Below are 24,462 nucleotides of genomic sequence, written 5' to 3' on the forward strand. Positions count from 1 at the left end.
GGGATTGTGCGCCGGAGGGATTGTTCTGTTGGTAAGCAAAGGAGACAGCTCGAAGATATTGGTGTTCAGCGAGGATTTGTTCTTCCTCTATCTCCTTCCTCCAATAATCTTCAATGCCGGGTTTGTTCAGAACCTCTTTTTTTCACAGACACGCATTACTAGATTTTTGGATCTTCGAGTTTGTTTCTCTTCTAACCGTGTTTTCTCCGATTCGGCTTTAGTTTCCAGGTCAAGAAGAAGCAATTCTTCAAGAACTTCACTACTATATTGTTGTTTGGTGTGTTCGGTACAGTGATTTCATTCTGCGTCATATCACTCGGTAAGATCAGATGAGATCTGCACACAATATATTCTCAACCACTTGATGCTTTTTTTTGTCAGTCAAGTCAATTCACATCACGAAACATTACAGGTGCTTTTTTACTGTTCAAGAAAATCGGCATCTCGAGCCTGGACGTCAAAGATTATCTCGGTGACTAACTAAATGTGCTTTAGAACTTCTCTTCCCTTGTATATAACGCTCTTATTTCGTAATCTTAATTATAAGTCATTTCTGTGAAGCTGTCGGTGCTATACTATCCGCCACAGATTCAGTTTGTACACTACAGGTAGATATTCACGTGCTATTCGGTGACTGATTATTATTATTGTTATTGAATTTAAGTTCCAATTTCTTTTATTGTGGTCATGTCAAAGGTTCTAAGTCAAGACGAGACACCATTTCTGTATAGCATTGTATTCGGGGAAGGAGTTGTGAACGACGCTACTTCCATCGTGCTTTTCTATTCGCTGCAATCGCTGGACATCAGCAATATCGATGCCGGTACAGCCTTGAAGCTATTGTGGACTTTCCTTTACCTTTTATTCACCAGCACTGCTCTTGGTGTAGCAGTAAGTTCCGATAAACTCTCTACTATTATTTTTTTGGTTAGTGTCGCAAGATCTAATGCCGAACATGATTTATATAGGCTAATATTTGTTATGTTTTTATCGTTACAGGCAGGTCTGATAAGCGCATTTATCATAAAAACTCTGTACTTTGGAAGGTAAGATTGCATACTATATGTTTTTCCGATATTTGAAGTAGTCAAATATGTATTCTTTGTGTTCATTATGTAATGTCATCGACAGGCATTCCACGGATCGGGAAGTTGCGTTGATGATGCTCATGGCTTATCTATCGTACATGTTAGCAGAGGTTTGACAAAACGATTGATATAGATTTCTAATTTGGGATTCAATTTTTTTTTTTTTCCTTTTTTTTTGTCATCACTTATGGTTATGGATATTCGTTGTTGCAGCTTCTAAATCTCAGCGGAATCCTCACGATTTTCTTCTGTGGCATAGTCATGTCGCACTATACATGGCACAACGTCACTGAAAGCTCGAGAATAACAACCAAGTAAGGAATCCTTTTATACGAAAATCTGGATTCACAGAGATTAAAAAAACAATGATGGTTTTCTTTTGGGCGATTTCAGGCACGCTTTCGCAACGATTTCCTTCATCGCGGAGACCTTCATATTTCTCTATGTCGGGATGGATGCCTTGGATATCGAAAAATGGAAAAGCAGCAAAGCAAGGTATTGTCAATCTTTTTGTTCTTACAATATTTTTAGGGTCTATTGGCTATCTAGCCATATGAAACGTTAGAAATTTCTAAATAGTCAATGTGTTTTTGGTACCTCAATATGTTAGAATAGCCAACGTTAGAAATTTTGAAATAGCCAACGTTTCGTTAATTTTTCGTAAATAGCCATGTAAATCTTTTTACGCTATCAAGATTATTAAAAAACGCAGAGTAAATTTCTAGTAAATATGGCTATTTACGTAATATATACAAAAGTTTTTGGAAATATACGAAAAATTTACAAAACGTTGGTTAAAACGCAAACGCTTATGTTTATGTTGCTTATATCGCTAATTTTTGGTTTATTTAAAGAAATTTCATGATATAGACTTTTGTCCCGCCTTTAGACATAAATACCCTTCCTACAACGAAAAAACATAGAGCCTCATATTTTTAAGGGCACAATGGTCCAAAAAGTCTAGATCTGATTAAGTTTAACCAGCTAGTCTTTTCATGATTTAAGACTAATTAGTAGTTCTAGTTATATTGAGTCTAGATCATCAATTCCCTTGTTTATTCTATTGAGTTCACTTCTCTTATAATCTTCCTATGTGGGACCCAACTTGTATATTTCCGCTCGAATTCAGCGTGGGAACTTCGATCGCTGTCAGCTCAACGCTGTTCTTTCTAGTCTTGCTTGGAAGGGCTGCGTTCTTGTTCCCAATCGCAAACATAAAAAACTGCGTTCAGAGGCGAAACAATACGAAAATTGAATTCAAGAAACAGGTAACAAAAAATCACCCAATTATCTACTCCAAACAACTGATCAGCTCTTCTCATTTCATGGCTTAATCCGAAAACTTTGACCGACACTTTGCGTCTCAGTTCATCATATGGTGGGCGGGCCTAATGAGAGGCGCAGTAACAATCGCTTTGTCTTACAACCAAGTAAGTCCGACGATGCTTTCGACTCTATATATACCCAAAAATCTATAAAAATCCATAATTTTTATTTTTAATTTTCAGTTTGCAGAATCCGAGGATTCAACTGCCGATAGCGCGTTGATGATCACCAGTACCATAATCGTCGTTTTGTTCAGCAACATTGTAAGTGCATCGACCGAATCGAATTATTGTTGATTCAACTCTCTCTCTCACTCTCTTTCTATCTCTCTCTTTTGAACAGGTTTTTGGCTCGATAACAAAGCCGCTGATCGGAGCGGTGTTGTTGCGTCACTCGAATCCGTCGATCTCTGACGCGGCCGACACTCAAAGCATGGAGGATCTTCGGGTGCTTTTGGTGGAAGAAGGCGGGCCGAGCGAGCCCAAGAGAAGCCGGCTGAGAGTGATGATGAGCGATCCAACGACGACTGTCCACCATTTTTGGAGGAAGTTCGACGACAAGTTCATGAGGCCGGTTTTTGGGGGCCGGGGTTTCATCCCCATCGTTCCCGTTTCACCCGACATACCTCAAGAGGTTCCTTGAGGGTCAAGTCAAGTGAAAATTTCAAAAGTAGAGATTTTGCTTCATTATTATTTTTTTCTTGTGTAAAGTATTCGCGGCACTTCTTTTTTTTGGTGCCTAAAAAGTAAAAGGGAAATAATATGTATGAAAGTATAAACACAAGTTTTGTTATCATAGTAATGCGTTACTTGATTACTTTATAAAATTTGGCCTTCATATATATATATATATATAATCGATCATGAGGTTGTTTTTCAATATTTCGATGTATGATGATCGATTTGTTCAATATTTATAAGAATGGGTTATATGTGTTATTTTATTAAGGGAAAATGACACATCTATACCCTGTGTTTAAGTGAAATGTCGAGTTTAACCTTTGGTTTTAAAAAATGTCGAGATTATACCCTCTGTTTAACTAAAATGACAAAATTATACCCTGAAACGGAAAACAGTGCCACAAATCTTCTTTTTATTGATTTTTCATTGACGTTGACTATAATATTTATATGTAAACACCAATTATCTTTATTCATTTGCGTCATATATGTAATTTATTTAAAAACCAAAAAATAAACAATAGTCTCTTAATCGTGAAGAACGCAAAAAGAGGCAAAATGGTTAAAATCGACAGTTGATAGTCATCAAAATTACAGATTCGAATGGAGAACCCATGATTCAGAGTTGCAATTCGAACACAGAATGAAGTCATCTCTTGGGAGATATGAATTTTATTATTTAATTTCAATTTAAGGCTATTTTTATTTCAAAATTGGAAATTTGAAAGTTATGATACTGTTTTGGATTTGATTTTGTTTTTCTTATATAAGAGTTAATATCAATGAAAGGGAGATTTGTGACACTATTATCCGTTTCAGGGTATAATTTTGTCATTTTCGGTAAACCGAAGGTATGATTTCGACATTTTTGAAAACCAAAGGTTAAAGTCGACATTTCACTAAAACACATGGTATAAATGTGTTATTTTCCCTTTTATTAAAACTAGAATTTTTTTTTTAGTAGACATAAAGATATCACCAATATACACAAGTTGATTTACTCAATAAATGACTTCAATTTTTATTGTGTAATTGATTCGGATTTTAATGGGTCAGTTTAAAAAAAATGTGATTTAATTTGGATGATTGGATAGTTTGAGTTGATTATAACTAAAATTTCTTTGGGTTTTAAATGGCAATTTAAAAAAAATGTGATTCAATTTGAATGATCGGATAGTTTGAAGGAAAATTGCCAAAAGTAGGATTAAATTAAGGCAAAATTCCATTTTCCTATTTTTTTTCAAAAATTTACCAAACTAGGACCGGTCAAACAAAAGTCAAATGAGAGATACACAAAAATCTACCTATTATACCATCATACTAATTACCAACCTACAATCTTCTCCAATAAAATCTCTTATTTTTTCTCTTTCTTTCTATTTTCCCGCTCATCCCATCGAAAAAACGAAATTTTAGTTAAGGAAATGTCCCTTCCCTAGTTTGAATCTCATATCTCATACTTCAGCCCAATGAGCCCTAAACCTCTTAGGCCCATTTAACCATAAACTTCACTAAACCCTTGAATCGAAATAAAACAAAACCCACAAAACCCCACTTTGCGTGCTCTTCTATTCTGATTTTCTCTAGTTCCTGATCAGACATGGCTTTCAGAAACTTACAATCGATTCGGTCTCTATATCGAGCTTCTCAGATTCGCCAGTCTTCGTTTCTGTAAGTATTAGTCTTCGTTTTTCAATTGCAAATTCTTCATGTTTATACATTTTTTGTAATGATTCTTAAGACCATGAGTTTGATTGGATTCTCAGGCTTGGAAGCTCAGCTAGCAATTCGAATGGGATTTTGAACGGTAATATTTTAATTGTGACGTTTCAAATCATGTTTCACGAGTTAGTATAAACGAAATGCTTGACAACTCGAGAAATTTGTGTTTTCACAGAAATGGCTGAACTTAATTGTAGGAAAATGTCTTCTCTTATGTTCAAGGATCAATATTCACTTCCTTGGATTCTTCGAGGCGCTGGGGTAATTCGCTCTGCAATGGTGAGTTTAGGAAGTGAGCTATTCTTTTCTTCCTATTTGTATTGCTAATCAATTTTTTGTTGCAATCTATACGGATCAAGTATGTTTTGTTGTGTCTTGTGTGATTATAAGCTTCCACTTTTTTTTTCTTTTTTTTTTTTCAGGCTGCTGAGTTAGAAATCTTTAAGAATGACACAAGATCGGCTTCAAAAGTGAGCGTTCCTGCACAAGGACGACAAATGGTACACTATGTTTTACCTTTTTTAAATTAAGGTTAAGCTCAGTTCGTGATAGAAAGAAATTCTTCTGTAAAGATGGTCCGGGTACGCTGAACTTATTTTTTAATTCAAATTCAATTGTTTTAGTGTAACAGAGGATTCGATTTGGTCACCGCTTGCTTAGAATATTTTGTTAATAAAATCTATTGAAGTTATATAGCTGCTAATTTATGACAGAGTGAGCTGTTTTTACGAAGCAAATTGTTGTTCATCGTGCAGGGAGCTCTTAGAGTAAACCTGTTGAGTCCTGGGATTGTCTACGAGCCATATGTTCCTCGTGAAAAACTCCCATTCTGGAAAAGGTTGGCCTTTCTTTAGAATGTCTGTTATCGTTTTCGTTTTAATAAGTTGGGGATTTCAGTTTAAGATCGTCAATTTAAGACTTGAGTTTCTGAGTAGTATTTAAATAATTTGTATATATAACATCTTTCATTTAAGTGAATTTTCCCACTTAAGTTTGGTTTGTTGAATGTAACATTAGAGTCTCCCCTTTCAAATCCACTGTCTCTGGGCTAGCTGTGTCCCTTTCATGATATCATTTCCTTTTGTGAGATGTTTAATTAATAATAATTTGATACATTGTAATTTTTCTCTGTTTGGTGCTGTTGTGTGTGTAGTACATCGCAGTCCTGATATCTTGATCCCATTGTGTTTCTTGTTCCAGATGGTTTACCATGAGTGGTTGGCGAAGAACGAAAGAGGATATACTTATTGAGGTATTGCAATTCTCTGAGCAAATTGTGGACTTCCATAAAAAAAAAAAAAAAAAAATCTTTACATTCTGGCTGTTACACATGCTCGGTAAATTTGGTATATTTGCTTATGTGTATTGTACGTGACTCGCATTCATATAGACTTTCTCTATGAAAGCTCTACTATTCCACATCGTGACCGATTGCCAATGTTGATGATTTTCTTTTCGTTTAAATCTGCAGCTTAAAAGTGCATATTGCCTTGCAAAGTTAAGAAAATCTGGATACTCAAAGCAGATGTTCTACAAAGAGGCAGTAGAGATGTACAAAGAGGTTTGAAGAGAAAACTGAGAAATATTGTTTAGTAGACAGACAATTTGGCCTCCAAGTCACTTATTGTCAATTTTCCGGGAGATTGTTTATTTCGAGCTTTCTTTCAGTTTTTGTCATTGTAACGTATCTGTTTACCTCTTCTGAGTTATTCATATATTTTTTTTGCAGATTAACACTTTCATAGCAAATGGAGACAAGAGTGCATTGAGAAAGATAGTTACAGATCGGATGTTTTCTGTATGATTTTTCTTCTCCCTTTACTTTCAATGCTCTCTACATCATTTGAAGTTGATATTCTCTCTTAATATGAAATTTGTGGCAATTGAACATCTTGTAAGTTCCGAGACTTTCTCTCCCTGTTTGCAGACACTAAAGAATGAATTGAAACAAAGAGAATCTGTATGGAGAAAGGCTTACTGGGAAATGGTTGAACCAGTTGTAAAAATTCGGACACTGCGAGCTCGACTGGTAAGCTATAAATAATTTCCCGTTTTGTTCCATCGCTTTGTTTTCCATTTTCTAGTAATTATTAAGAGAATTGCTTATTTGAAAATAGCTGGAACTAAGCTTCTACTGTAATTTCCTTTTCAGCTTGTATAGTAAGAGAGTTGTAAATAGGGTTGTGTTTCACTAGTTAGTTACTGATTTAGAAATTCGTTAGCTTGTTCTTGTGATGGAAAACAGGCCTTTGTTTACATTTCGATTAATTGTTGTAGTAGAATTAGGAGTATAATTCCAGCAAAGCTATCAAAACTAAGATTAGTTATTTTATTTCATTTTATAATTTCATAAAATAGTGTTTGAATGGTTTTCAAAAATTTGATAACAATCTTGTTTCCTTTGGAAACAAATATGCTATAGCCTTAATGCTCTCTCCCTTTTTTTCCAGATTGGCATTGATCGAAATGATGTCGACAAAGTATTCTGTCAGCTTACAGTCGAGTTTCTTACAAAGCAGGTAAAATCAACTGCATCACTTTAAACTGATAGTAATTTTATAATAACGTAACATTTTGTTCCACTCCACAGAGATTTGAAGCTTATGATTTAATGGGCAAAGTAGTTTCCGGTGATAAATCTAAAGAGGTATGGTGTCAGTAACTTAAACTATCGCCTTGTATCTAAGCCAATTTAGTTAGAGAAATTTCATTTTATTGACCTAAAAGTTAACAAAATATCGAGATTAGACCTCATACTTTAAAAATATCTAAAAATAGACTTTTGTCCCAACTTCGGACACAGATACTCTTTTGAACAAATAAACTCATTTCATTTTCACTCTCTATCTTCTCAATCCCTCATTCGGTCTTTCACGCTCGATTCCGACGATATATAACTAAATTCGACGAGATACGAGGGAATCCGACGAGCTATGATGACCTAGAATGACAAAGTTTCACATGAATTTGATTTTTTCCATTTAAAATGCCCAAAATGAATTTTATATTAATGTACGATAAAATTCATACAAATTATAATGTACATTATAATTATAACGTACGATTATATACGATGCCGTATGATAGTGTACGATAATGTACGATGTTATACGATAAAATTCATATTTTTTGACATTTTAAACGGAAAAAGTCAAATTCACGTGAAATTTTGTCATTCTAAGTTATCATAGCTCGTCGGATTCCCTCGTATCTCATCGAATTTAGTTATATCTCGTTGGAATTGAGCGTGAAAGACCGAATGAGGGATTGAGAAGATAGAGAATGAAAGTGAAATGAGTTTGTTCAAAAGGGTATTTCTCTCCGAAGTTGGGACAAAAGTGTATTTTTAGATATTTTTAAAATATTCTCTTTAGTTATTTATAAATTTACCATTGTCCGCAGGTTCTGGTAAAAGATATCTGGGTATTTGAGAAATCGCTCTTTCATACTGACGCGCACTGGCGTCTCTGTGGACGGATATCGCTCTAAATGGTTTTCTGAGCACAATCATCTCACTGTTGAATTTATTTGACATTGAAGATTAAAATGACTTGCGTATCGGCCCAAATGTTCATTCTGATATAATTCTAGGCTATTTTGACGAATCCGGTTCGATGGCCAGTTAGTCACGTGGCTTTGAAATCGTCCGTGAGTTTTTTTTGTCAGTGCCAATCTTTCAAAATCCTTTCGTTCTTGGTTTATCGAAGTTAATAAACGAGTTTACTCTGGGATAATGTCTGATTAAATCATGTGTTAAGAAATAATCTGACGAAGATATTTTATTTTAGTAACTTATATCAGAATTCCCATTGAATTAGTAGTGTAGTAGGTTATGCCTTCCAAGCAATGCCTTATCCCAAGCAAAAGTTTTCCTTTGAAGTTCAGGCTCTTTTATGTTTGTTCTCAGAAGAAATGTGCTTTGCTTCAAAGCTCTTTAAATCCAAGATTCTTAAGAATAGCATCGTTGTAACCTCCAAACTAGCTCATCTCTCCAATTCCCATTAAAAAAAAAAAAAAAAAAATCAAACTACTATTGCCCTTATTTTTCACACACACACAAAAAAAAAATGGATCGGAAAGAAACCGAACATGTAGGGATTTGCAACAAGCTCTTCGACTTTGTCATGAAAAGCATAGCTTTACAAGCCGTCAAAAAATCCACTTTGGGAAATCCTGTCGACCTTACTACACCTGATCAGACGGCCCGTGGAACTTCAAGCGCCGAAACCGAACCAGAGAAGACCGTTCCTCAAAAACGCTCAAACCCTTCCTCTTCTTCTCTTCGCACTTTACTGGAAAATGACCGAGAGAAAGACGGGGTTGAGAATGAGAAAGAGAGAGCTAACGAGGAATCATCGGCTCGACCAAAGGCTCCGAAGAAAATGGTGAGCATAAACGACAGAGCTGAAGAGATACATAAGATCATGAAGAAGAGGAAAAAGATTGGGTCGTTCGACAAGTTGAACTCTTTCCATAACGACGAGGACAAGCTAAAGCCTCTACGTCCGATTCTCAAGGCTCCTTCTAACCTCGATGACAAGACTGATATGCTTGGGAATACTAATTGATATATATTTTAACATTTCATGTGTTTATGAAGTATGAACATCGTGTGGTCTATAGACAAGCTGTGACACACAAAGATAGGCCATAAAATTGTAATACAGAAAGTTTTTTCTGTAGAAAACTCTTGTTTGAAGTATTGTCATCATCAATAATTTATACTGACTGGTGATTTAAATTGGTGACATATACCAACATTTATCCATTTGCAATTTTTATACTTGAACTTAAATTTCACCGAGTTATTAAAAAAGAGAAAAAAAAATTAAACAAGCTACAAACATATCCACCTCACGAAATTCTGTTAGGATTTGTTATTTCTGGATACTGGCAGCCGAAAAGCAAGATATACATTTTTTTTAAGAGAAGTCGGAAGGTTATTTTTATTTTTATTTTAAAATATCATTAGCTGACATTTTAAGCATTCATATATTATGGAACAAATCGAATCGAAAATCGGGTAAAACCGAAAATCGATGCCATGTTGTATAACCGAAATTTGGATAATCGATTCAGTTTAAAAAATTGAACCGGATATCAATTTTAAATTTTAGAAAAATCGGATACAGGATATTTATTTTTATAAAATAAAAAATAAATAATCACGCAGGATTGTTGATTCACTTTTAATCGAATTTTGATTATCATAATAATTTTATAGCCGGGTATGGATTTAAAAACTAGTTTTAAAGTGATTATGAATTTTAATCACTTTAAAAATCGAATTTCTTTAAACTGATTTTAAAACTAAATCATCGGATTTTGAAGAACCAGATAATCGAATTTTGAAAATCAGATATAAAAACTAATTATTGAATTTAAGAAATTGAATTACCGAATATTTAGATAACCGAATTTCGGTTTTGGAATTAATTGAATCGATTATTAGACTAAATTTTTTAAAACCGAAAAAATTCAGATTATGAGGTCGTCTTGAAATTTCATCAACTATTATACAACATACATAGTAATCCATTTACAATTAGCTTAGTAAAACATGCCAGGTCAGCAGAAAAATTTGGTGAATAAGTGCTTGAGTTGACTTGAATTGCGAGTTAGAAAGAAAGGTGGTCTAAATCTAAATGGGTGATTGTCGTACGGCCTTCACAGTCCACAGTGAGAAGATCCTCTACTCCAAATCCAATTCTTCCACCACTAATCTCGCTTTCAAATCAATATCAAAATCAAAATCAAAATCATCCAACACTTGTCTCCGATTCAACGATTCCCTCACCAACCCACTCCTTCGAAATCGCGTGTCGCAATCGGGAAAACCCCAAGCCACGGAGACTCACGGCGGAATTTCGATGTCCGGTTTCCACGGGATCGATCAAAACCTCTTGGACGAGATGGTCTACGATTCTCTCGTCTGGAGCTCTCTCCATGGCCTTGTCGTCGGCGACAAATCATCTCAGGTTTGTTCTCTATATATCTCTCCCTCTCTATTTAGCTCTCTTCATGGCCAAGAGATTTTCCGATTACAAGAAATGTTTAGTTTCGTAAAAAATTGAGTACACATTAAACTATATAAAACATTTAACTTCAGATGATCTGTGTCAATTGACGAGTTCTTGTTCTTGACCATCGTGTATAAGCTCCGAGTCTCGTTGCTACAATGTGTTCATTGTGTATTAGCTCTGGCTGAGTAATGCTGTATTGGAATCGATAGATGCTTAGTTTAAAAGTTGTGAGGTTGATGTTAGGCTCTTGTTATGAATGAAAGCGATCAGGGAAAGTACCGGGTGTGAGCCTTGTTCACGCCCCGTTTGCTTTGTTGCCGACCCCGTTCCCCGAGATTCACTGGAAGCTTGCTTGTGAGGTAGCCCCGATTTTCAATGAGCTCGTTGACAGAGTCAGTTTGGATGCCAAGTTTCTTCAGGATTCATTGTCCAGGTATTATCAATTCAGTGCTTGATGCCGAGAGTTTGATTTCCGTCTATGATATCGATGCTATGATACATTCTCTCGAATCTTCAGAACCAAGAAAACTGACGGCTTTACGGCGAGGCTTCTAGACATTCATTCCAAAATGCTGGAGCTCAACAAGAAAGAGGTAATCGTACCCGTTCTAAGAAAATTGTTACACGGTGAAAATAATCAAGGTGTTCAAATGTTCGTGCAGGAGATACGTCTGGGTTTACATCGCTCTGATTATATGCTCGATGAGCAGACCAAGAGTCTCCTCCAAATAGAGATGAACACGATTTCATCTTCGTTTCCCGGGCTGAGTTGTCTCGTCACCGAGCTCCACAGGTTGATTAGGAAAACCTCCTTTGTAATCTTGACCAAATTGGATTTGGCATCTGTTATCCTTGCTGAATAATGTACGGTATTTTTTTACCCCAGGAGTTTACTGGATAGTTATGGAGATGCACTTCAATTGGACCCCAAAAGAGTTCCTAGCAACAGTGCTGTGACCCAGTTTGCAGATGCATTGGCTCAAGCTTGGACTGAGTACAATAATCCCAGGTTTAGCTTTCAAAAATTGGTTTTTTCCAATTCATTTTCTTATGTTCTCTATGCTTCTTCAATGGTATAGACACTTATTCATTAGTCATTTTTACTTCTTAGGTCCGTGGTAATGGTTGTGGTTCAGCCCGATGAACGTAACATGTATGATCAACATTGGCTTTCCTTGGTGCTAAAAGAAAGATATCCTTTTGATTTCATTATACTCTTCTTTTCAACGCCGCAATTATTTTAAGTGAATTAAGATGATATTCCATAACTTTTACAATACACATAAAATAAGAAGCATCCGGAAAACTTTGGCGGAAATCGATGCAGAAGGAGAGCTTCAGGCCGATGGAACATTGGTCGTGTATGTAGCTACGGAAATAGACATAACGACATTCATTTCTAATCTTTTTTTCAAATATAGTGTCTAAAAGTAATTAAATCTTCAGGGACGGCCAAACAATCGCAGTTGTGTATTTCAGAGCAGGGTATACGCCCACCGACTATCCTTCAGAATCGGTACAATTACTGTTTGCTCAACTTTTCTTCATTGGGTTGCATTGTTTGATTGCTAACCTTGTTAAAATAAACATCTTAAACTCCAATATATGACTTCCTGGGTTTTTTTTTGGGAACGGGTAGGAATGGAGGGCTCGGCTAGTGGTTGAGCAGTCATCGGCCGTAAAGTGTCCGTCGATATCTTATCATCTAACGGGCACAAAGAAGATTCAGCAAGAACTCGCAAAACCCAATGTGCTCGAGAGGTATATAGTTCCTTATATTGAGTTAAGAGCTCGGATCGAGTTTTCCAAGTATGGCTGAGAAACTTGTGTCTGAGAGAGCAGGTTTCTCGACAACAAAGAGGACATTGCCAAACTACGGAGCTGCTTCGCGGGTTTATGGAGTTTGGATGATTCGGAAATTGTGAAAAAAGCCGTCGAGAAACCGGAGCTGTTTGTGATGAAACCCCAAAGAGAAGGCGGAGGTAAAAAAAATCGCAAGATTGTCTGTGCTCATAATATATTCTCGAAGTTGATACACGTCTGTCGTCTTGCGAGTTTCAGGGAACAATATTTACGGAAACGACGTGAAAGAAACTCTGACGAGGCTTCAGAAGGAAGGCAGCGAAGAAGACGCGGCGTATATTCTCATGCAGAGGATTTTCCCCAAAGCCTCTGCAACGTTTCTGATGCGAGACGGGATTTGTCACAAAGACGACGCGATATCAGAGCTTGGGATATACGGAACTTATCTAAGGTACTGAATTTAGTAGTAGTACATTTGACGATTTTGTGATCAATCAATGCTGATGAAAATGTTGCAAATTTTTTAAAATATTGCGCAGGAACAAAGAGAAGGTGATAATCAACGAGCAGAGCGGTTATCTGATGAGAACAAAGATATCTTCGTCCGATGAAGGCGGAGTTGCTGCTGGATTTGCGGTGTTAGACAGTCTTTACTTAACCTGATTCATCATTTTTTTTTTCTATCTATCAATCCTGGTACAACGCATTTTAATGTAATGTTCTCAATATCTTTTGGTTCTTGAACTATACTTGGATTGCCAGATTTTGAATAAATAAAAGAATCTAGAATACTTTTATTAATTATTTACCGCATAAAAGTCTACACGGGAGTGACAACTGACAAGCATGTAAACTATCATACTATAGAAGATATACACATCGCCTTCTCATTGGTAGATCTCTATTATTCTAAAACCAAAACACAATCATTTCACTGCCCCCTTAAATTACGATTAAAAAAAACAAAAGGCATCAAATAAGGACATAAATCAAGAGAAAAACACCGAATTACTTTAAGAAACAGAATCTACTTTTAATCAGTGGCTCTACTTTCTGCTAAACCTATATAAATCTCTTCTTTCTTTCAACACTGTAGTACTGTACCGGGATTTTTTTTTTTTTTTTTTATCGAAAGTACTGTACCGGGATTGAATCCTCAGAGGCAGTCAGTCGCACACTTTTCCATAGGAATCGGACACAGATCTCGAGACTGTTCTTTTTCATATTCATTTTTTTCCCTGAAATAAACATCAAAGTTGAGGGTATTTGTCTGTTTCGAAGAACACAGAGAGAGAGAGAGAGAGAGAGAGAGAGAGTAAGAAACAAAAGAGATGGGTCAGTTTATTGGAGTAGCTTCAAGGACAGTGCTGTTGTTGGTAGTGTTTTGTGTGAGCTTTGTCGGAATGTACACACTGAGATTCAAATCTCAAAGTCCTTGCCGAAACTGTTCCTGCGATTGCTCCTCCGCGGACGCCTTGTTTGAAATCATTCCAAAAGGTACATCCTCTTTTCCTACTTTAGTTTTGACATTTACACGGAACTTGGTTTCAATTACTTCTTCGCTGGCCTTAGTCTGTGGCAAAGCCGGTGTAGAGACAGACTTGGCGGGTCTGGCGGCGGAGGAGCTAAGCCTTCTCAAAGCCGTGGCCAACGAGACGTTGCAACGCACAGAGACTCTCGTCTCCCTCGCCGGAGCTGCCTCGTCGCACTACCGGAGCGAAGCAGAGAAGTGCAGCGCCGCTGTTCAGACCTGCGAGGCCGCCAGAGAGAGAGCCGAGTCTCTGCTCGCCCATGAACGTAGACTTTCCGCTCTCTGGGAGGAACGATCCAACCTTCTACAATAATAACATATACGCGGTGTAGATTTCTAGCCAATCTGAAACTTGTAATTGCAAACTACGTAACACTCCATTATTTCCCAAAGAATTAGGACTCGAATGCCCGTCTACATATTTCCCGCGGTTTGTAATTTATATTCGTAATAAAAAGAAAAGAACGAAATAAATGATACTAACTAATATTGCGATTAAAGAGGCCAACTTCAAGGGTTCACACTCAACAAACTAAATGAATATTGATTTTGAATTTGAAGACTAATCGTCAACACACTAAATGCTCTGAAGAACAAAAAAAGCTCTGAAGTGGAAAAAAAATGTTCTAGCATATTCAAAGCGGTGGACGAACTAAAAAATAATTATAAGGAAAAACAAAGACGACGAAGCCGATTATCAAAGGTTTTTTTTTTTATATTTTTTTTATATTTTTTTTTATTTTTTATGGATTAACACCTCGTGTATGCTATTGCACGAAGAATACGACATGAGTTCTAAAGCTTTCTTAATGTTGGAAATATTAGGAAATAATATGAAATAAGCAAACCGATGTTGGAGATATTAGGAAATAATCTGTTAAAAGTCGTTTATGCATGTTTTAGAACATTGGGGTTCGAGTGTTTTCTGATAATTTTGCATTCGAATTGCAGAAGTTAATAACTGGTAATTGTTGACAATAATGAATATATTTATGATTACAAATCCAGATAATGATTTATGTTTGTCGTTGCTCATTAACATACTACAATGGTGAAAAAAAGCATGTTAAAAAAGCCCTCGCATCCAAACCAGAAAAGACTCATAGCCAACGTATGATCCAAAGTATTTGTTTGTTGCTTAATATTTTTGGTTAGTAATTGTAAAAGTTAATTTTGCTTAAAAAAAATTTACTAACAACTATTTCCAATCAAATTCACACGTCTCAAGCGGCTTAGTTAGTATGAAAATCTCTATCTATCTTGCAAATTTGCTTGAATTCTTTACATAAATACGACGAACTCTCATTTTTTCCGGCTTCATTTGCATTGCCAAGTTGTGTATTTACAGTGTATTAGAAAGCCATAAGTATTCAAGCAATCATTCCATCAATTTGGGTTCCGTTTACCACATCGCCGTTGCTATCATCGGCTTCTTGTTCTTGTTCTTGGTCGGAGTCTGGGAGGGAGTCGAAGAAGCCGTCGAGGTACCAAGGGCACTTCTCGTTCCAGTCTCCTCTGCTGGCTTCGGCGCGCCACTTCTGATCCTCGATCATCTCCGGCGAGAGCCCCCACTCCCGGAGCTCCTCGTCGGAGTGGTGGATCGCCAGGCTGTACTCGCCGCCGGAACCGAGCTCCATGACTCTGAACTCGCAGTTTCCGAGGTTGTTGAGGTTCTCGAACTGCTCCACCGTCCACTTGAACCACTTCATCATGAACACCCGCGAAGTCAGCCCGTGCGACACGATTATGAAGTTCAGGTCGTTTTGCTCGTGGTGAAGCCTGTTCAGCTCGATGTCCCTCCACAGCGACTCCAAAAAACCTGATCATCATCAAATAATAGTATGACATTCTAACTTATTTATTCGACACAACGATTGTCATGCCCTCAGAAAGCTCACGCCTCCATGAATCTGTTTTTTTTTTTTTATTCTTCTTTCAAGAGTGAGTCTGGTTTGTGAACTTTATATTGGATACATTGTAAACTACTTTTCGACATTATGAAATTCTTCTTCTATGACTGATTCTTTTTTTTTTCTCCGCCTTGGATTTCCATGTTCTCAGTGCCAAAAAAACTCTTTTTTTTCTTCTTCTTTCAAGACTGAGTCTAGTTTGGGACCTTTTTATGGACACATTGTAACTTAATTTTTCTGACATGATGAAATTCTTCTTCTACGAAGACTGGTTTTTCTCGGCCTTGGATTCTTCATGTTCCTGATTTCCTATTCAATTTTATCTATATATTCGTATACATGCTAAATCTGTACACATTTTTATATCTGTGATCGGACTATACCGAATCAATGCGGAATGAGAATGGAGAGATGAGAGAGAGAGAGACTCACTGGAGACGCGGTCGAAGACATCGGCGGCGGACTCGCCGTCCGGGAAGCGATAGAAGAATCGGCCGAAGCGCTGTCTGGTCTCCTTGACCTCCTTCATCTCCTCCTCGACCTGGAAGTTTCCGAAATCCTGCTCCCTGATCCGGCACTCCTCGCGGACGCCGATCACGCGCCGCCGCGAGAACGACCGGCCGACCTCGCGCAGAGTCGACCTAGTGCGCTCGTACGGCGAGACGTAGAAGTACACGCGCCAGGAATCAGCAGATCCGGCGCCGACCGAGACCGTGTCGCGGAGGAGCTTCCCGGCGCGGCGGGCCTGGGCGAGTCCGGCATCGGTGAGTGGGATTCGGTTGTCGGGTGTGGTGGTGTAGGCTGCTCCGTCGAGGTTTCCCATTGACTCGCCGTGGCGCATCAGAATTATCCTCTTCGGAAGCGCCATAGGTCTGTCGTGGCGGTGGTGATGATGATGGCGATTCGGTGGTGACATTGCTCTCTCTCTCTCTCTCTCTCTCAGATCTCTCTCTCAGATATCTCTCTCTCGATTTTGTTCCGTTTTCAATTACTCTGTGTTCGTGCGACACTTGTATTTATGCATTTCAAAACCTAATTTTTAATAATTGATTTATTTTTATTTTTGTCTTTTTCTTAATTGGAAATTATCTGAACGCGCAGTGGATACGTTGAGCCGAGGCAGAGGATGGGATTGCGTTGGTGTCAAGCTCTTTTTGAGTTTTGACATTCCAAAACAAACGTCGAATCCAAGTAAGCAAACCCTATCTTGGTTTTGTTTGCGTGGATACATAAATTATCAACCTTTTCAAGCCTTGTGTTTCTTTTGATGCCCGTCAAACTGAGAGGAAAAAAAAAATTCCTTGTTTGTTTTTTATCCCATTTTTGTCATTAATGGATTGGAATTGGAAATCCGTAAAATGGTTGTACTTGTTCCGTTCAACTTTTATGTGCATCGACGTGGACAACACATATGGTTCCACTTCCATCGGAAAAAAGTGATTAAATTATGTATATGATAAAGTCAATGACACCTTTTCCAAAGAGGAATGAACTCTTGTTTAGCTAATTAAGACCATTTCATTGCGCATTATTTTAAGAGGTTTAAGCTTTTAAGGTCAACAACATACGTTATACATTTCATCAAAGCATGTTACCGGGTTTTCGATTAATATTAAGATGAACCAACGAAATATGGACATTCTTTTTCTAATTATACGTTGTCGTCCTTTACGTGTCGTCATGGGATGAGGACGTAGATTAGCTTGGTGGGAACCCTATTGCACAGGCTGTTCATAATTTTGATATGTAAACATTAATTAAATGATATCTATTTTGCGGGAATAAATAGACAAACTATCAAAGAAATAAAATAAAATAAACTATGGCAGAAAATAAAAAACAAGAACAACAAGTATGAAACAAAAGGAAAGGAAGAAGAACACCGAGAAGCCATCGACGATTTTTTTAAAGTAATATTGCTCTCTCACGGGTGCTGGAAAACGACGAACAATTTATTTTCCAGGATACAACGGCGGAATGAAGAGAGTTTTGCACTAACATAACTTCTCCGGCGAACAAGAACTATAAAGAAAAAATACAAAGACAATTTCGTAGAGAAAAGTTAAGAGAGTAAAGAGATTTCAGATATGTTTCGAATGAGAGAATGAGCCTCTTTATATATGCCAACTCAATCTTAGGTTAGAAAGTTTGAACCAAAACCATTCAACATTAATACTCCCTAATACCAATTAATATGCTGATAACTACAATGCAAAACGTTCTGCCTTAATGCTTAGACGTTTAAATACGTTTTTGCATTCAAGTGTAATCCGTAGCATTAATTTGCACGGTTACAACAACTTTTAATTTAATTCCCAATATAACAAAAGAGTAATTTGTGGAATTAAAACTTTCAGAAGTGATTTTTGCAAAAAAAAAAAAAAGAATTACCATAGACAAGTCCAAGCCAGACCGGGCCAAAGGCGGTACGCATGTGGGGGATTTGGGCTTCTCTAAATCATTGCCCCTCTACAAAACTAGGTCACCCTTCGGAACTTAATCTTTTTTGCACAAATTAACTATATAAGCTCACTTGTTCATTCACACTCCATGTGAAACTCTTGCATTTCACCTCATTCACACAACAATGTATTTACACACAATTAATGTGTCCCTTTTCATCCTGGCAATTGGAAGGACATAGAAATTTCATTTCCAATAAGCCACCTTCCATTTCTTATTGGAAATGGTATTTCCATTAGTCATTTTGGTTTCTTCCATTGCTTATTGGAAATGGAATTTCCGTTAAGCTTAATGGAAATATGAATTTCCATTAACTTCCAACAAAGAATTAAAAAAAATTAAAAAATCAAATCTAAATGGTAAATGAAAGTGACTAAACTGTTAAAATCTTAAAAAAATGTACTAATAAGTAAACTGAATTATTGATAAATTTTTAAAAACTATAATTAAAACATAACTATATAATAAGTTTTAAGAAACACACTTAAGTATATGATATAAAAATTATAAAAACGTAACTATATAAATAAGAAATTAGAACACTAGCTTAAGTATATATTAAATATTTTATAATCTTAATTATCTAAAATAAATTATAATATTAGCTTAAGTATATAATAAATATTATATAAACTTAATTATCTAAAAAAATTTAAATTAGTAACGTAAGTATATACTAAAAATGTTATAAACTTAAGTATAAACTTAAATATTAGAATTCAGATGTATTTATAGGAGAAATAAAAAGTGGGTTAAAATTTAAAGATTTATGTAAATTCGGAGGGTCAACGGTCAAATAACGGTTAAATTTTTTCAGCTGTCCAGATCATAACCATTGATGATCTAACAGCTGAGATTAAATAAAAAAAAAAGTTAAAACACTCCCACTACAACGTTAGGTAACGTACAACGAACCAAATCCTACCATGTGCAACGAACCAAATCGGCTTTATATGCCTTCCGACATGTGCAGACTCACCCTGCCATTTTCGTCTGACACGCGGAAGGAAGTTCCTGCATCAGTGCCGCGCGGCAGATGGCACTTTCGCGAGGCCCAAAGCGTGTGCGGAACTCATTACTTCCGTGAGATGCCCGTCCGAGAAACCAGGATGAGTCTCTTTAAGCATACTTTGAACATAAATTTTTCATACATCATAGCCACTACAACAAACAGTGGCAACAGCCACAACTTTGGTTTTCGAGAATAGCCACGACAAATAGCCGCGACTTTAGATGAAACAGCCGCGACTTGTTGTGGTTGTTTCTATTTTCATCTATTCATTAGAGCGGGTTTATCCTCGCGCTCATTATTTGAGATTTTTTGGATAACCACAAGAATAGCAGCGACTTGTCGCGGGTATTATTAGGTTAGCTAGCTCCGATTTTGGTAAACTAATAATCGATAATATATCGTTTCCGCAAAGAATACAAATAGACAAATATTATATAATTCCGAATCTTACTCAAATTTTTGTCTAAAATTACCAGCCCACAAAATATGAAAAACGATTATCGAAATTTCCACTTTATTCCATCATGACATAAAACTCACACGCAACAGCCGGAAAAGTTGACTTTATATTCACGTTCTCTCAGAGTCATCTGGATAAGCACTGTTTATTTCTCGAGCCAGAGGTTTCTAATGCTGTTTCGTTTATGTTTACTTAAAGGATATTACGTTATATACAGAGACCAGCTTAATGATATCTGGACAAACTCAAAGAGGTTGCTTTCAGTTGATCTTTTATAACGTCATCACATAGACAATGTTTATTAGAGTTACATGTTGGAAAAGTTGAGTATATATAGTTATCATATTGGGTGATTGGTTAACTTTGTGGTTAGAGACCGACACGTCGAAAATGATGGGTATAATTGAATATAAAGGGGGGATTGTTGTTGTCAGTTAGTTAACTTGATTTTTTTTTATATAATCAACCGGTTTAAAATTTGGTTACCAAAATCACTCGAAATTCCTTTTGTGACAGATTGAGTTAAAGATGTAAAAAAGAAAAAAAAAATAGTTGTAAGAATCATCCTAGTTAATATTCATGCCCAATTAAAAAAAACGTTTTTTTGTGGCTGATTTTTTCTAAGAGTGGTATAAAACGCCCATGAAAGGGCATAATCAGTTAGTTGTCCGTAAAATGCTGATTGCTGAGATTATAGTTAACCAATATAATTTTGTTTTATTTTATTAGATACATCCTCACGAATGCTTAATGTCGACTGTTTTCCTGCTAGTATAATCATTTAGAGATCTAATATGAAATTAAAAAAAAAAACATTATTGTCAGCTAATATAGTATAATTTCATTCCATTGTCCATGTTAGTCAAAGAATAGAAAGAGACAAATAATAAGTAAAATACTATTGAACTTGGAGATCTATGAAGAATTCGGATCCTCTGTCCTCTTTTTATAATAAGTAAAAATAAAGAATGTTATCATTTTATTTAATTATTAGTTTATATTTTTTAATTGAAATGACACACAAAAAAAAAAGATCTGTATTGGTCTATGAAAGGCCATAATTAGTTAGAGATCCATGTAAGGCTGAGATTATTATCAAGTCAACTAGTATATTCATTTATTATATATCCTTACCAACGCATAATGTCAAATGTATTTTTTTTCATTTAGTATAATTAATCAAAGATCCATGATGTTGAGAGGCGCTTGGATAATTGTCAGTCAATATAGTATTATTTCATTGTCCCTGCTTAGTCCAACTACATCCATACACGACGATTTGAAATCGTAGGAGACAATTAAGAGGAGAAACAAAAACAAAAATGAAAATGAAAAGTGGAGATGCGGGGAATCGAACCCCGTGCCTCTCGCATGCGAAGCGAGCGCTCTACCATATGAGCTACATCCCCTTGATGTTCCTTCTTGTAAATAAGATTATAACTCTTTATAAATACCGAGATATAGCCAATACATATGTGCATGCAAAATAAGACATTCTTTTTATGTTCATTTCAATATAAAGCTTTTATAAAAATAAATGTGATTACCGTCTGTCTGCCAATGGTATCAAAGACTATTAATATATATCAGTTATTTCAATTAATTGGTTTTTTTTTTAGGAAAAATGATATGAAATAGCCGATTCAAATTATAACTTTTGCAAAAAAGTCATAGTTTTATTATGTATAACAAAATAGTCAATTGAGAGTACTACGACTTTTAATCTTGTCTCGATTAATTTTAATCCAGCCTTCATAAAGCTTACATTCTGTTTTTAAAGTTCGTTGTGATTAAATTTAATCCAGTTTAGATTAATCTTATTAAGGTTAGTTTGCTTATAGTTGACAAACTATGACTATTTTACAAAAGCTGTCAACTATGACTATTTTGCAAAAGCTGTCAACTATGACTATTTTGCAAAAACTGTCAACTATGACTATTTTGCAAAAACTTAAGTTCTATTTGGCTATATAACCGCTTATATTTGAATGATTAGTAGTTTGACTATTTCATACCACGCAGTGCCACACGGATTTTCGGATCTGTAATCGCTCTTTGCAGGTCTGTTTCCTTTTTTATTTGGTGTTTTAGTTTAGTCTTTGACAATGAATCTGCAGAACTTTTTGGGATCCTCGAGCCATAGTGATAGAGATCACTTGACATAACTAGTTCTCTATTCCGTTTTGTTTCTGTGGAAAGTTTAATTACGGTGGTGCCGGTTGATTGGGGTTTATCGATTTATCGCTCTGGATAAAGGAACGAAAGAAATAGGCTGTAGGGTTTTAGACTGAGAAATAGAATGGTGTTTTAATTAGTAACCAAAGAAAATCAGATATATAATAAAAGCTGAAGGAAAAATGGTAATGATATATATTTTTCATAAACAGTTTTAGTATTATTTCAAGTCCATTTCTCGTGAACAAGTTGAATTCATTTATGTCGGGAGACATAAAAAAAAATTATTATATTGGATTCGCAAGTACTGTGTAACATCTGAGAAATTATATGACGAATATTTAGTATGACTGTAGTACATAGTATTATTTTTCAAGCAAAAAATAAAGTCCACACATACACAATATATATAATACATATTAGGTGTACATATATCGTGATCTTCGTTTCTTGTTCCCGTAGGATGAGCCGTGTGCTGGTAATGGCGGGCGAAAAAAAAAATCGACGCGGTATAATTTAATTACCTTTTAGCTTTAACGTCTCATTTTTTTTCCTGCTATAATCGAGTTGACTGGTATTTGTTTTGATGTGTTCTTAGTACAACTCCATGTTTCTGTTCTTCAATACGCTATATTAATCCGAACATTGTAATTCAGCTGAACCTATTTTAAATTATAATAATAATAATGATCAGATGAATCTGCTTCTGCAGTGCATAAGTCGTACAACTTTCTTACCAACCTCCCCACTAAGCAATAAATTAAAGGGTATGTATTAGCTACAAGAAACAATTGTGTGCATAGAGCAATATAATGTTGCCGATTTACAGACCTTGAAAATGCCAAGTTAAATTCACAAGTCGCTTAAATACGGTATTTGGGCTATGGCAACAAGAAACTCGATGCTGCCTTTCGTGAGAAGGATCCAAGTTGCTCGATCTTCCTCTTCTTCTCGGTGAGACTGTATGATTTTTGATGTCTTTAATATCGGTTAAAACCCGTGGTTTCTAGGATATAATAGTAATATGAGGCTTAAATATTAGGGTTATTAAGTTATATATAGCCACACGGTTATAGTGAATTGGGATATAAACACATTTCGTTAATTTCTTGTAAATAGCCAAGTTAACTTATTAACAGATTAGTAAAAGACTTATTTAATCCAGCCAAACATCTAAAAAGGTAGTTAATAGGCTGTCACGTATGCAAGTTGGCTATTTAGAAAGTATTTACCAAATGTTGACTAATTTACAATTCTTATAGTTTAGGTGGCTTATGTAACCAACTTTTTGTAAATATTAATTGGTTATATTAGCCTATATAAGAGGGATTAATGATAGAAATATGGGTTGGAAAAGCTTTTTTCGTAAGCGAAAATTACCGCTCGTCAAGAATATTAGGATTTGAAGACTTCAAAGATTACCGCTCCTCAATATCAAAATCGCCATTTATGCGTCCTCAAAAGATTTGAAGATGAAATTGTGATTTTAATTGCTTTATTTTGAGGAATATATTGGTATATGCGTGTATATTTGGTTTTCGTGATGATGCTTTTGTTTCCCGTTATTTTGCATCTAATGAAGTTGCGTGGTTTCAATTGGATTCACATATTCAATTCTATATCTCAGGCAGTTTTGCTAGTTAATGAAAGATATTATTGTCTCTTCAAGTAGGTTAATATGGTTTATTGGCTATTTCACAAGATAAATAAATATTAGTTATTTTGACAATTTTATATTTCAAATTGACTACTATACTCTATTTGATTTCATGGCTTTAGTTGATTGACATTCTAAAGATGTTTGTCATATCTGCAGAAGAAAGAACGGAAAATGGAACTTGAATCAGCGTCTCTCGTCAGTCACGAGGCATATCTGTCCCTCGATCATTACAGTGTCTGAAGTTGAGTGTTAAGAGACCGATTGTGCAGAGGAAGAGTATGGTTATTAATTAGTGATATTTACTCGTCGGTGCTTTGTCTCATTGTCTGTCTTTCAGTTTCAACCTCGTAATCACACAAACCATTGTAGTTTCTAAGGAGTTGATATTTTTATGGTATTAGTGATTGGAAATTTTGGTTTTTTATGGCTCTTCTGGTCTCATTAGTAAAAGGTTTATTGTTTTATAAAATGCGGAGGTATAGAAGCTAAACTCCGCAGTATAATATTTGGTTCTAATAAAAAACTGAGTGGAAAACTAAATAAATAAATATATAAAAAAAAAGATAAATGTTGATATCTATATGCCATGTTGATGCTATATTTCTGGTT

The 24,462-nt window shown here is 35.8% G+C and overlaps 6 protein-coding genes and 1 non-coding gene across 7 annotated transcripts; 5 read left to right on the forward strand and 2 right to left on the reverse strand.

Moving 5' to 3' along the window:
• Positions 1-7: 7 nt before the first annotated feature.
• On the forward strand, positions 8-3,214 carry LOC149376128 (sodium/hydrogen exchanger 1-like; the record flags this gene model as incomplete). The annotated part of the gene is made up of 13 exons (XM_089606661.1): positions 8-120; positions 222-319; positions 413-472; positions 562-608; positions 697-891; positions 1,000-1,046; positions 1,132-1,198; positions 1,302-1,402; positions 1,482-1,583; positions 2,218-2,356; positions 2,456-2,518; positions 2,597-2,677; positions 2,757-3,214. Coding segments are annotated over 13 exons (1,413 nt in total), but the record flags the coding sequence as incomplete, so codon positions are not given.
• A 1,426-nt stretch (positions 3,215-4,640) lies between these two features.
• On the forward strand, positions 4,641-8,550 carry LOC149376129 (uncharacterized). Its single transcript, XM_089606663.1, has 12 exons — positions 4,641-4,765; positions 4,861-4,901; positions 4,992-5,095; positions 5,239-5,316; positions 5,572-5,654; positions 6,017-6,068; positions 6,288-6,377; positions 6,546-6,614; positions 6,744-6,845; positions 7,267-7,335; positions 7,407-7,463; positions 8,219-8,550. Exons 1-12 carry the CDS (start codon positions 4,695-4,697, stop codon positions 8,303-8,305), a joined length of 903 nt encoding a protein of 300 aa, XP_089462789.1. The 5' UTR covers positions 4,641-4,694; the 3' UTR covers positions 8,306-8,550.
• A 98-nt stretch (positions 8,551-8,648) lies between these two features.
• Positions 8,649-9,568, forward strand: LOC149376130 (uncharacterized). The gene is made up of 2 exons (XM_089606662.1): positions 8,649-8,711; positions 8,776-9,568. The coding sequence occupies exons 1-2, from the start codon at positions 8,649-8,651 to the stop codon at positions 9,382-9,384; spliced, it is 672 nt and encodes a 223-aa protein (XP_089462788.1). The 3' UTR covers positions 9,385-9,568.
• Positions 9,569-10,437: 869 nt separating this feature from the next.
• LOC149376131 (glutathione synthetase, chloroplastic-like) lies at positions 10,438-13,446 on the forward strand. The gene is made up of 12 exons (XM_089606664.1): positions 10,438-10,794; positions 11,103-11,272; positions 11,357-11,432; positions 11,502-11,632; positions 11,726-11,848; positions 11,951-12,031; positions 12,120-12,200; positions 12,286-12,355; positions 12,479-12,600; positions 12,682-12,821; positions 12,901-13,093; positions 13,182-13,446. The coding sequence occupies exons 1-12, from the start codon at positions 10,462-10,464 to the stop codon at positions 13,303-13,305; spliced, it is 1,644 nt and encodes a 547-aa protein (XP_089462790.1). The 5' UTR covers positions 10,438-10,461; the 3' UTR covers positions 13,306-13,446.
• A 527-nt stretch (positions 13,447-13,973) lies between these two features.
• On the forward strand, positions 13,974-14,486 carry LOC149376132 (uncharacterized). Its single transcript, XM_089606666.1, has one exon. The coding sequence runs from the start codon at positions 13,974-13,976 to the stop codon at positions 14,484-14,486; it is 513 nt and encodes a 170-aa protein (XP_089462792.1).
• A 923-nt stretch (positions 14,487-15,409) lies between these two features.
• Positions 15,410-17,102, reverse strand: LOC149376133 (phosphoglycerate mutase-like protein AT74H). Its single transcript, XM_089606665.1, has 2 exons — positions 16,516-17,102; positions 15,410-15,992 (listed from the first exon to the last, which is right to left on the reverse strand). The coding sequence occupies exons 1-2, from the start codon at positions 16,997-16,999 to the stop codon at positions 15,544-15,546; spliced, it is 933 nt and encodes a 310-aa protein (XP_089462791.1). The 5' UTR covers positions 17,000-17,102; the 3' UTR covers positions 15,410-15,543.
• Positions 17,103-21,354: 4,252 nt separating this feature from the next.
• TRNAA-CGC (transfer RNA alanine (anticodon CGC)) lies at positions 21,355-21,427 on the reverse strand. Its single transcript has one exon. It is a non-coding gene; the product is annotated as a tRNA-Ala (tRNA).
• Positions 21,428-24,462: the final 3,035 nt, after the last annotated feature.

This window comes from Urtica dioica, unplaced genomic scaffold, assembly GCF_054948205.1.
Source record: "Urtica dioica subsp. dioica isolate 48M unplaced genomic scaffold, U.dioica_male_clone48M_v1_H2 Urtica_dioica_male_H2_contig_78, whole genome shotgun sequence".
Taxonomy (NCBI): domain Eukaryota; kingdom Viridiplantae; phylum Streptophyta; class Magnoliopsida; order Rosales; family Urticaceae; genus Urtica; species Urtica dioica.

Coding starts and splice junctions, on each gene's coding strand:
- LOC149376133 (XM_089606665.1), bottom strand. CDS start 16,999: ATGTCACCACCGAATCGCCATCATCATCACCACCGCCACGACAGACCT. Junction 15,993..16,515: donor TGTCTTCGACCGCGTCTCCA/GTGAGTCTCTCT, acceptor GATGATGATCAG/GTTTTTTGGAGTCGCTGTGG.
- LOC149376131 (XM_089606664.1), top strand. CDS start 10,462: ATGGGTGATTGTCGTACGGCCTTCACAGTCCACAGTGAGAAGATCCTC. Junction 11,273..11,356: donor CTTCAGGATTCATTGTCCAG/GTATTATCAATT, acceptor TCGAATCTTCAG/AACCAAGAAAACTGACGGCT. Junction 11,433..11,501: donor TGGAGCTCAACAAGAAAGAG/GTAATCGTACCC, acceptor ATGTTCGTGCAG/GAGATACGTCTGGGTTTACA.
- LOC149376129 (XM_089606663.1), top strand. CDS start 4,695: ATGGCTTTCAGAAACTTACAATCGATTCGGTCTCTATATCGAGCTTCT. Junction 5,317..5,571: donor CTGCACAAGGACGACAAATG/GTACACTATGTT, acceptor TTCATCGTGCAG/GGAGCTCTTAGAGTAAACCT. Junction 6,846..7,266: donor GGACACTGCGAGCTCGACTG/GTAAGCTATAAA, acceptor CTTTTTTTCCAG/ATTGGCATTGATCGAAATGA.
- LOC149376130 (XM_089606662.1), top strand. CDS start 8,649: ATGCCTTCCAAGCAATGCCTTATCCCAAGCAAAAGTTTTCCTTTGAAG. Junction 8,712..8,775: donor TGAAGTTCAGGCTCTTTTAT/GTTTGTTCTCAG, acceptor TCTTAAGAATAG/CATCGTTGTAACCTCCAAAC.
- LOC149376132 (XM_089606666.1), top strand. CDS start 13,974: ATGGGTCAGTTTATTGGAGTAGCTTCAAGGACAGTGCTGTTGTTGGTA.